Source organism: Phascolarctos cinereus, unplaced genomic scaffold (assembly GCF_003287225.1).
Source record: "Phascolarctos cinereus isolate Bilbo 61053 unplaced genomic scaffold, phaCin_HiC Scaffold_2;HRSCAF=192, whole genome shotgun sequence".
In the NCBI taxonomy this organism is placed as follows: domain Eukaryota; kingdom Metazoa; phylum Chordata; class Mammalia; order Diprotodontia; family Phascolarctidae; genus Phascolarctos; species Phascolarctos cinereus.
Window position 1 is genome coordinate 371805189 of NW_027555625.1, and position 12731 is coordinate 371817919.

Consider the following 12731-nt stretch of genomic DNA (forward strand, 5'->3'; position numbering starts at 1 on the left):
CCTATTTCCTCATTTATAAAATGGGGATAAAAATATCTGTAATGCCTGCTTCAAGAGCTGTTATGATCATATGTCAACAAGTCAACAAAGATTTAAGTGTCTACTATATGTCAAGCACTATATTCATAAGACAATTAATGTAAAGCAGTTCACAAACACGCCAGTTACAGGAGTAACTGTATCCTCTCTAGTTACTGATCGGATTTCAATACATGTTCTTGAGATGAAAGGAAATCAATTTGTAAATGTCCAAGGGACCTGATTTACTGTTTCCCTTCCACTAGCCTCTTACCAAAAAAAAAAAAGTATATGTTATATAATGACCTCCTATGTTCTTTAAATAATGGGTACTATGAATATCCTTTACGCAGCTGTAGCTTTGTACAAAGCCCAATCATACTATGCACTATATTTTTAGAACAAGACTTTCCTCAATATTGGCCCATTGGGAATGAGTCCAAATTCTCTGAATAAGGTAGCTGGGATGGCATTGATTTACTGGTGTTAAATATAGTTTTGATCTGCAGATAGGTTGCAAATGATTAATGAGCTACAGCAGCTGCTGGTTGATAGAAAAACTCAATAAGGAATAGGTGATTCTGCCAATACTGATATTGTTATAAGCAGACAAAACACCCTACATCAGTCAACAAGGGATATAAATGTCAGCAAACTCTTTACTTCTCTGTGCTACCAAGGGGTGCCTATAAATACCATAGACAAAAGAGAAGAAAAAAGGGAGCAGGGAAAGAAAAAAAAGATGAAGTGTAGAGCCATTAAGTATTTATATGAATGTCTTTTTTATTTTTCTTTATCAAAATGTACTCCACCCCTAAGAACTGAGTTTGATCCAGATGCAACCGATCAAGATGGAAGTGACTAGGTTTTTCAAAACTTCTATCCTACAGCAATATATACCACATGTGTATACATAATTATATATGTACACATACATATGTGTATACATATATATCATCCCTTGACTTTCATGGGTTTCACATTAGAGGTTTTGATTATTCGGTTGGCTACTGATAATCAAATGGGAATTTTTGGAGATTTGCACCTACTGCAGAAAATCAAAGGCAACGCGCATATATATAGAAAACTAAAAAAAAATTAGCAAATCATAAATGCATAAATATTGTATATTATTAATCTATTTTATCATTTACTACCATAAGCATACATACATATACTTATATAAACAGTTGAATTTTCTTAAAAGTTTCAGTACAATAAAGAACTATGGGCTATGCACTCCCTTTGGGAATGCCTCCTCTTTGTCCCTCTACCATTCAGACTCAGTCATGTGATTTTCTCCTACAGTGATCCTTGTATCTTGCACTTTTCGTGGAAGGAAATCATGAAGCAATTGCCACAGCAACACTGTGGCTGTGAAGACTCTGCACAGTGTACAAGACACTAATCTCTGTCCAGCAGAAACTACAACTTTTTTATGGGTGCAGTGTGCTGTTTTACTTGTTTTTTTGTGTTAAGTAAATATGATCAGAATTATTAAAAATAAAGATTTGGGGTAGAGCCTAGAGTTATTCATGGTTTTCCACATTTATGAGGGTCCTGCACCCTTAACCCCCTTGAATGTCGAGGGATAACTGTATATGTGTAGGAAGCAATGGAAACAACGTGAAGGCCACAACATTAAAAAGGCAAACTGACTAGTTATAATGACCAATCTTAGACATCCAAAAGATCACAGTGATCATCTTCTCAATATAGGAATCTAAGGATGCAGAATGTGGTATTCACAGGCATATGTGATCTCTGTGTCAGTTACTTTTCCTTACATTTTTTTTTTGGAATTATGAGGGAGGGTTCAGTAAAAGGGAAATGATTACGGTGTGAAAACAAAAGGCAACAGTAAAAAACTTTTAAAGGAAGGTTAAAACTTTTTTAAAGTCAGCTTTGAGCTGACTTGGTCCTTGTGAACTTCAACTTCAACCAGGTAATGATGTTGAGAACATTCATAACTTTAATTCCAAACATTTTACAGAGGCACATCCAAATGGCACAATCAATTTTTAAAGAACGGGCAGCCAGTTACTAGCAGTCAACCTTTCTCTGCTAGAAGAAATACAATGCCGGCTTAAAAATCTTAAACCAACAGTGATACTACTCCCAGAAAATAAATGCTAGAATGCTAAGCTGGCATCGTAAATGAACAGTGAGTCTAAAGTGAAATCAAAGTAAACTACAGTTCCTGTAAGGTATTATAGCATGCATAGACAAAGAACTTTGATGTTCAGCCACAGTTGAATGTTAAGAGTGTGTTTCTGTGTTTAGTGTACATTCCCATGATAGTCACTAAGGAAGTGAGTATTTCTTTTGTTTCATGACCATTAAAATACAGAGTTTATCTAGGGTACTGAGTGCTTCCCACAAACCTGTGTGGCTTAGGATTCAATGCAGTTCCTAGCAGTTCAAGAAACAAAAGCCTTATTCAGTGACATTCTTTGACTGGTCCCTTCTATCAGGTAGTAATGTTCAGGTAGGTGATCACGAGGAAAGTCAGTAGCATTCAGGTTTGGCTTAATGGAGCTTTTCAGCAAACAGGTGACTGATCTTGAGGTGACTTTTCTCTTCCCAAGATGTGAATTCTTCTGGAGGCAAGAAAGGTTTTCCTTTCCTTCCCCCATTACTCCGCATGGTACATAAGGAGAAAGAGGCATATATATTCCATTCATAAAATAATTCAGCACAATGGTCTCTACTTTAGCCAAACACCATTTCAACTTGCCCACATATGTCCCAAACCCACAATAATTTACATAGAAACAGTACACAGAACTGTCTGTTCTGCCTTTACAGCAGCATGGTCCTCACCTGCAATATTAATACTGTTAAGGACTACTCCAAAGGTCATAGTAGACACTGTCATGCAGATAGTTTAACTAAAATACAAATAGAAAAATTTTCACATAACAATATACTGGAGATTACCAGGAATGGATCAAAACAAAAACTAACTATTCCCTTGGGAAAAGTCAAATGCAATTGTGTTACTCTATTAAGAAATATAACACTCTCATCAGTGCTATGGGAACATATATGCCCTCCAGTACATAACAGCCATTAACATTGCTTTTACTCAACAGCTTCACAAATATCTTATCTCTGACTCCATCAAATAAATGTTTATGTTATTCATAAGCATTCAGAGCAGGGCCTTTCATGTTAATTTGATTTCTAGGAGAAATCAGAAAAAAAAAGAGAGCTTTACTTTCAAGATAGAGAGGAAGCTCAGCGTTCCCCAGGCCTCCTTGAGTGCACACAAATGTTATAGTGCAGATCTTTTTGAAAGAATTGTCAAGGGCTTTCAAAGAACATCCCAGAACACCAAATGGGATCCTGAGGTTATGCCCTCCAAAGTAAGCTGCTCGACTCTTCAGAGCCCATCTCAGCAGTATCTGAAACAGTTTCCTCCCACACTTCTTGTGGGTATTTTCCAGTTCCTCAGAGACCACAGCCTTATGACCCAGACCTATCCTTTGCTGAATTCAGGACTCATACACCTGGATTCCTGGAACATAGAAAAAGGGAACTTTCACTTTGGAAGAGCTAGCCATGGGCATCTTTCTTTCCATTTCTAAAAATAGGTGATCATCAAATGGGAATCTCAGTTCTAGTTCTAAGAAAGAACCTAGCGGTCTTACTGAGCATCTTAACAGGAAGAAAAGGAAGTGCCCTTTGATCTGTCAGAAGAGTGCTTTCTGGAAGAGAGCTGATTGCGTGCGATCTCTTCTTTGGTTTACGAGATTCTTGGGGAGAGGGGCCCTGTCGATTAAAGGCAAGCTGAGAAATGACGCTGAAGGGACAGCCGTTACAAATGGCATACAGAACACAGGGAGACCAAGATTTCAAGGGAAGACTCTGCCACTCGTTCAATTCAGTATTCATCACCTCAGCTTACACTCCATTTTCTTTCTACCTCTCTGTTCTCAAATATAGCTCTGCTAACTGGCAACCTTTCCACTTCAATCTTAACTCTCATACCCCCAAACAAGGTTGAGAAATTCAACTTGAATGTCATGTCATATAAAGTGAAAAATCTAAGAAGAGGGAATTTTCACCATATACTTGTCTGTACTGAAATAGTCAGAAAAGACCTCTGAAACCATTTAATCCAACCCCTTCATTTTAGAGATGAAGTACCTGAGGTCCAGAGATGTCCTATTCTTTAGAAGCAACATAAGTCAACTCTTAATTAATTAGGAGCCAATCTGTGACCTGTAACTGTCCAGGACCTAAAGTATTTCCATCTTTGGTCTCTGGCCTATTGCTGAGTTTTTGGCAATGTCACAGTACACTGAAACCTAAACCGAAGGAGAGTAGAATAGAATTCAAATCAGGTGAAACTCAAATCAGGTAGTGTTGCTAATGTCAGCAACTCTATTTATTTATTTGTTTGTGTATTTTTGTTCTAGGCAGTTGGGGTTAAGTGATTTGCCCAGGGTCACACAGCTAGTAAGTGTCAAGTGTTTGCTCTGAGGCCATATTTGAACTCAGGTCCTCCTGACTTCAGGGCTGGTACTCTATTCACTGCGCCACCTAGCTGCCCCCTAATGTCAGCAACTCTAACAAGAGAATGGGGGTGTGAAAACTACTAGCTACAATAAGAGTTTAGAATTATCTGTGTTATCATTAACAATAATAATAATAAGACATTCGTGTTTTACAATTTACAAAGTGCATTACATATATTATCTCATTTTATTATGTCTTTAATTATGTCTTTCTCATGGCCATAGAATAATGAAGAATTGACTTTAACATGTTCTGCCTAGTGAGATGGGAGTGAAATGATATCTCTAACTGATAGAAAGGTACTATTTGCTGTATGGGCTATAGATAACTAAAGCTATAAAGCTTGTGTGTGTCACGGAACTGAATGGTGACTCTTTATTTCTGGATGATACACTTATCCACCGATAAGAGAATACGTTTTGGTTCTACTTCTGGAACAAAGTCCCCAGAGGGTAGTCAGGAATGGTGTGGGACAGTGTCAGATCAAATATTTATGCCCAAGAAATCAATTTAGTTGAACCATCACTGGCCTTTGGAGTCAGACTACAGCAAGGATTATGAGAAGACTGGAAACTATCTCCATGGCTCAATTGTTTTCAGCTCTGTCCACTTGCGTTCCAGCAAGCCATAAAAATGGAGTTGACTTTCTAATTTTCTTTTATAAAATGGAATTAGTAACATAAATAGGAACAACTAAGAAAAACTCATGCCCTTGTGTAATCCGCCTATGATTCCGTCAACCACCTTTATGGAGGCCAATAAGATTAGACAGTTTTTCACAGTTTTCAAGTTTCAGTGACTCTGCCTTTTGTTTCAAGCGTTCATCTCGGTACAGTCTGGCCAAGTTTGTCAAGTCTGACTCTGAAAAGTGAAAGAGAGAACCAGTTGAAAAGCAGATAGTCAAGGCACTGGAACGCATTTTAGTTTTCACTGAATTAAGACCAATTTGTATTTTAATGAACTGTTTCTTTCCTTAAGTTCTGCTTGTGGTTTTGGGTCCTGGGTCAGAGAGCAATGGGCTTAGTTCTCATCAATCTAAGATTTGACACTGGACTTACGGAACTTACACGTGTGCAACAAGAGAACATATTTAAAACCATGTCCTCCAGTGTTACTCAGATAACAGTCTGGAAGGGAACAACAGCTCACTCTCCCTGTCCTGTTGTCTGATAGCAAGACAGCTGCTTCATTCCTTCCCCTATTCTTTTTTTGGATCTCAACTTACGCATACTAATTGATGCAGAGCCATGATCAAAGACACAAGAAGGTCCAGGGGCGGCCAGAGACATTGTTCACTTCTCTCTACTTGTAGGGCACACAACTCATAAATCAAAAACTAGACTAATTCACACACTGTGACTTTTAGCTGCTTGGTTAAATGAGTCTGGTTTTCTGTCAATGTTAGTGAAGACTGCTCTGCTGAAAACTAGATTACATTCTTAGCCGTTTTCCATGATTTGATGTTTGGATTATATCCAATTTTCATAATTTCTTAATATTTATAAGACATGTTTTTAGGATTGAATTCCTGAAGAGAATCTCTGAGAAAGGGGTCAAACAGCCCGTTTGCTCACGCCGGATGGATAGCTTCCAAAATAAAGCAGCTATGCTATGTTTAAAGCATCACCGTATGAAAATCCTATCTTAATCATTTTGAAATAAATCTGTTCCCTTCCAGTCTTCCTACCAAAAGACTGGTTTCTCTCTGTGAAAAACAGGCACCAGTCTAATTAATCAACAAACTGTTAGAAACAGGAATTAATACATAGGGGTTAAATAGTCACGGCGAGCATTGGGCATTGACTTTTAAACAAGTTTTCATAAACATAGAATGCTGTGTAACACAATGGCTCTGCTGACACCCCGGGAGGCCCAGGACAACCCAAAGCACTGATTACATGTAGGAGTTGAGGGTGACAGGCAGACAATGCATGGAAAGCTTCCTTTCATGACAACTGGCTCAGATCATACGATCCAGAAGGTCTTATATGAGTCAGGCTCAGGGAGTTGCTTGACATGCAATTGTATCTCCTGGGTTCAAAAACAATGTGTTCCAGAAGCCATTCTGTTTGGTCGGCATGAGTGGCCATCAGACTAAGTTTGTCTTGGCACTATAACTCTTGCAGGTGACAGATCTTCAAGGACAATTATTTGGCTCTATGAATTGAAATACCTTCGCCAAGGTTCTCTCTATAGTCAAATGTTGACTCCATTCTTTTGATATATTCAGCAATGTGTGCAAAGTACATTCAGAATGCCATTGCTGAACCCACCTAGACCTTTGGTTCCTTTGGGTTGGAGGTATATTTGATGCTAGTCTTGGACAATCAGAAGAAACACAAAATTCTCTGAACTGAAGCAGACTCTTTTGTTTCTTTTTAATCTTCATTCAATTTCCTTGAGTTTCTATTTACCTGGCTTGACTTGATTTATTGTTCTGGAGCAAATCAATGGGCTGCTCCTAACAATCTAGGATCCAAAGTTTCATATGAGACCCAATTCCCAATGCTCCTGCTCAATTATAATACTTACAGAGAAACTTCTCCCCAAACTATTCTTAGCCCATCAGTGAGCAAAAGACTGACAAAATGAACATGCTAAATTTAATCTTTTAAGCAACTCCTTTTAAAATAATGAAAAAGGGCAGGTCTAATATGATATCTTTTAAATGCTGGCATTAAAATCTTCTTCCAAATTCTCCTTTTATCCTGTTCCTCCTGCCCTGACACAAACATTTGGGTAACCAATAGAAGGGATATTTGATAAACTTTAAAGGCAAATTGACTTGGGCTCTGGTTAACAGACAAAAGAAGTAAGTCATTGCCTCAACTCCCAAGAATGTTCTGCTTTCAGCTGTCAGATCTAGGCTGGCAAATTTGGAGCACCCCGGTTAGTCTCAGCTGTCATGGTGACACATGTGATGAGGTCACGCTGTCCGAGACCCAGATCCAGACCACAGTGAAAACCAAATCTGTACACTCAATTAAGAAATAAATGGAGAGGGCTAGACCTATATAGTCTAGGGCTCCAGGTTTTCAGCTCTGTTTAGGAGGAAAAGTAAACAAGGCCATGTTTCCTGCACAATCATTCAGTTCTGTTGCTTTTACTTTTTTTTTTTTTAAAGTATTCATTCAGGTACAGATATAAAAAATAAAGAATAAAATTCACCAAGGGGCTAAACAGCCATAGTAAGTGATTACTCAGGAGTCCAAAGATAAGCCACACTTAAGTTAAATATTTTAAGGAATAGTAGAGAAAATGACCAAAAGGTTACAAAAGACAGTAGCTAACTTTGCCAAAAAGTTTCCACGGAACATTTTGCCAACAGAAAACTTTGTTCTGAAGTTGCTTTATTTTTATAACCTCTATGATGCTAATTTTAACCACCTCAGCTGTACTTGGCAGCAGAACAGTTGCTGATCATTTGTAAATAGCTCTGCATTTCCTACAGAGATCCTAGGCAGTGACCATTCCCAAATATTAGAAATAGATTTTTAAAGGTGTGCAGACTAACCAGAACTCACTGTAAATCATAATCAAACACACTTATCTCCTGAATTTTGTCTGCAGCTGGTGAGGGGCACAGCCCTCACATGTGACTTCACCAGGCTCAAACCCAAGATCTAGCAGGGGTGGCATTGTAAGGATTTCTTTTATCTACCGACAAGAACATTAAATGATTTCTTTTTTTGGCAACAGGATAAAAGGAAGGGTTAAGAGAAGAAACAGAGTTTTGTTCTCTTCTTGCAGAAGGAATACAATGAATTTGAAAGGTAGGGTGGGAGAGTGTAAAGTGCATTGGGTTCAAGTGGGTTCAAGGCCCAGGTTCAAGGTCTGGCTTTATGACAATAAATGAGTCATGAATATAGGCAAATTCATTTTCCCTCTCTGAGCCCTAGTTTCCTCACCTGTAAAATAGAGATGATAATGATACTTGCACTTTCTACTTCACAGAAATGTTATAGGAAAAGTATTTTGTAAACTTTAAAGTTAATGTCATAACTTAGAATTATCCCAAGATGCAAAGTAGTAAACATATTTATGACATGTTAATTTCCATTTTGTTTAAATGAATCAATATCCTTTGTCCCTCAGGCCTAAGGGCCTTATATTCTCTTCTTCTCAATTCCTTTTCTTCCTTCTAAACTTACAAATTCAGTTCTAAGAACTGAAGATATGACTTCTGCCTGTAGTTTAACACCACTACCACCACGTCAACATCTGATCCACCATTATGCTGGTTTGTTTTGTTAGGTTATCTTTGGTTATGATAAGGGAGGATGTTATTGGAAACTGGCTACAACACAAAAAACAAAAAGCATCAATAAAACATTTTTCAAATTTATAAAACCTAAGCTTCTTAAGAAATGAGTGCTAAGAACAAATCAAAACATCAGATAAACTTAGGGCTAGGTAAGGCAGAGTTTATCTAGTTCAAATCTTAAAGGATTAAGGGAGGGGAGAGAGAAAGGTAGGTGAAGTGGCATCTGTGAGGTATACACAACTATACTGCTGTTACTACTATCTGACCTATAAATCAAATGACTTATCACAACCCTCGTTCAAACAGGGGAAAAGGGGCAAGGATGGGTGAAAAAAGACTACGACTAATAAGCCTATTGTTTTAAGCTGGAGTACATTATGCCACACTAAGGAAACGTTTGTCAAGATGACAACAAAACCAAGTGCCCTTCCCCTTTCCATTGCCTGCCCCAACTTACTTTGTTGTTTTTCCTTCCAACAACTTGACTGAATATAATCTATATAATCCTTTTCTACAGTCTTCTCCAAATCACGCAGTGATGGCCCTTTGTAGTTTTTTTCAAAGTGTTTATCCACGAAATAAGGCACCTGAAGATTCTCTGTTTCTCTGGAAATGGTGTGCCCAATGGACCTGTGAGAAAAGCAGACATGACCAAAGGTTAGCAATGTCATTAATAATATTTGCTGTGTATATGCCTCTAGGACCATTTAACAGACACACACAGAAGTCTGGCTCCTTACCAAGGTTCCCACAACAATTTATGTCAGTGACATTTAACATTTTATTTACAGAACAGTTACTGCCTACAACATCACCAGCATCAATGCCTAAGATGCATGCCACTATAGGATTTGTACTCTTTCAATTTCCTAAAGGAATTGGGACCATACTGGTCACCACAATAAAAGCAAAACTGATAGGAAACGTGTATACTGTTATTTGTCAGTAATTTTTCTAAAAGTAGATCCTCTTTAAGGTTTACTGTGATAAGAGTAAAATGTCATTTAGATAAAACATTTTAATTACAAATAATCAGACAGGTAGCACTGACCCAGCATTAATATCAAAGAGACTAAAAACTGTACCTGAAAGCTGGGAGACACACCTGAGGAGAACTACAAGAAGACATGGGCTAATAGTTCACCAAGGCCATTCTGGTACAAGTTCCTAAGGACCCAAACTATACATCTGATGCTTAGAAAGTTGAGTATCTCAGGGCCAAAACCAAAAAATAACCCTGAGGAAGTAAAGGAATTCTAGTATAGAAATCTAAGCCCCCAAATTCAGAAGCACCAGCCTAAGTTAATATGAATACCTTGGAGGCTGCTAAAGCAAATTTCTAGGACAGTAAGTCACATTTCAAGTTATAGTAATATGACAAGTTCGCAAGCCCTAAACTGATTTTGTTCACTGGGGCTTTGCTTGAAGTTTATCTTTTAAGTTAATGTTTCACAGAATGGCAGCAGGACTCTAGACTGGTGTCCCTAGAGGCTGCCTAAGATCCCTTTTTTGGGGCTATCTCTCCCAGTGGAAGAGAGGGAAGACAACATGAAAAAGGAAAAAGCATTGGATGGTAGGGAAGCAGGGGACTTGGGTTCTAGTCTGTGCTCTTCCACTGAGTAAGCTTGGGCAATAAACTATATACTTCACGGGATCATACACTTAGGGCTGGAAGGGACCTCAGAGCCCATCTAGTACAACTCCCTCATTTTAAAGATGAGGAAACTGAGGCCTAGAGAGGTTAGGTGACTCGCTTAAGGTCACGCATGTGGTAAGTGATTGAGGCAGGATTTGAATTACTCAATCACTGGAAGGATAGGAGATGCTCAAGAATGAAATTCTCAAGACACAAGAGAAAACAATTCCGGTGGGAAGGAAACATGGGATTCACCCAACAAGACTAATACAGATACACAGGGAACTCACCAACTAAATGCAAATTAAAAGATAAATGTACAGAATATGGAAATAAGGCCAGAGAAAAAAGCATAAATTATGGCATAAATTTTCCCTTAAAAACTGTCAGGAGAATCAAAACTCCAAATGAGCTGAGGTTGGCAAGGGAAGATAAGGACAACACAAAAAATGATCAAAGAAAGGAAAGACCTTTGCTTGGGGTACAGGGTATATAGGTATAGCTGCTCCTTTCTTATTTGTTTCCTTTTCATTGGCCAAGGGGAGTGACCTCTGCAATAGAAACAAAAGAACCAATGCCCAAGATAAGTACGGAGATAGTAATGAAACATCTGGCTGCCCTTGAGGAATTCAAGTCTCTGGACTGGGGGCAGTTAGGTGGCATAGTGGATAGAGCTCTGGCCTTGAAGTCAGGAGGATCTGAGTTCAAATCTGGTCTCAGACACACAAGACACAACACATACTAGCTGTGTGACCCTGGGCAAGTCATTTAACCCCAATTGCCTAGCAAAACGCAAAAACAAACAAAAAAACCCAAAAAACAAAAAAAACAAAAACAATCACGTCTCTGGACTGAGATGAACTACATCCTTGAGCATTGAAAGACCTGGCAACGTGATTGCTAAGACACTGTCAGTAATAGTCAAGAGGGCATGGGAAAGAGGTACTACAAGAATGAAGAAGAGAAAATGTTGATCCAATTTCCAAAAAAAAAATAAAAAAGGAAAAGTATAGAGTCTGCAAATTATAGGCCAAGTGAACTTGACTTCAATTCCTACAAAATTCTAGAATGGATTGTTAAAGAGACTGTTGGTCTAGAAAGGGAAGTGATTATTACAAAAAGTCACAACAGCTTCATCAAGAACAGGTCATGACAGACTAACCTCAATTCCATTTTTGACAAGATTATTCAACTATTCAATGAGAAGGACGTAGATACTTTACCTAGGTTTTAGCAAAATTTCTGATAAAATATCTCATGCTATTTTTACAGAGATGAAATAATATGGACTAGAAAATAATACTATTAGATTCAAAATTGGCTGAAAGCCCAGGCTAAAAAAAACCCTAGCTATTAAATGTCAATGTCAAGGTGGCAGAAGGCCTCTAGTCTCTTATCTTAAGGATATCTGTGATTAGTGTTCTATTTAACATTTTTTATCACTGTCTTAGATAAAGGCATAGATGGGCATACTCATTACATTTATAGGTAAATAGCTGGGAAGTGTAGTTGATGACAGATTTAGTAGGGGTCTACCTTTTTTTGTCATGTACCTTTTTGGCATTCTGATAAAATCTACTAACTTCTTATCAGAATATTTTAAGTGCAGAAAACACATAATTACTAATGAAACCTATTATACTGAAATACAGTTATCAATTTTTTTAAAAAACAAGTTCCTGGACACCAGGTTAAGAACACTTGCTCTAAAAGGATCTTGACAGGCTACAGCATTGGGTTGAATCTAATATGAAGAAATTCAATACTAATAAATTTAAGGTCTTCTACTTGGGTATAAAAAAATCAACTTCACAAGCATAAGATGGGGAAAGACATAGTTAATAATGGTTCTGAAAATAAATCTGGGAATTTTACAGTACTATAGCCAAAAGAGCCAATGTCATCTTGGGTTGCACAGTCCCAGAAATAAGATGACAGAAAGTCCCACTGTGCTGTGCTCTCTTCAGACCTCATCTGTCCAGCTTTGAGCAACACAATCTAACAAGGACACTGAGAAGCTTGGAGGGCAAGAGTATTGAGTACATGTCAAATGAGGACTGCCTGAAGGAACAGATCATGTTTAGCCTACAGGAGAAGGCTCAGGGGGCATAAAATAGGTGTCTTCAAGCATCTGGGGAATTGTTATGTGGAGCAAAGGCAGAATCAAAAGCAATGGGTGGAACTCACAAAGATGAACATTTAGACTATTATATATCAGGAAAAACTTCCTAACCATTAGAGCTGTTCCAAAGTAGAAATGGGGTACCTCCAGAGGCAGTAGGTCTTACC

General features: G+C 38.1%; 1 protein-coding gene across 3 annotated transcripts in view; it reads right to left on the reverse strand.

Moving 5' to 3' along the window:
* Positions 1-1967: 1967 nt before the first annotated feature.
* DNAJC18 (DnaJ heat shock protein family (Hsp40) member C18) overlaps positions 1968-12731 on the reverse strand; it is a 30829-nt gene continuing 20065 nt past the window's right edge. For 2 of the 3 annotated variants that reach the window (XM_021005124.2, XM_021005125.2), the window contains exons 7-8: positions 9264-9436; positions 1968-5403 (exon numbers count right to left, since the gene is read on the reverse strand). In XM_021005124.2, coding sequence (XP_020860783.1) covers positions 5279-5403; positions 9264-9436 — 298 coding nt within the window. In that variant the 3' untranslated portion in view covers positions 1968-5278. The remainder of the gene's footprint in view (positions 5404-9263; positions 9437-12731) is intronic. The other variant, XM_078150460.1, reaches the window with a different exon arrangement.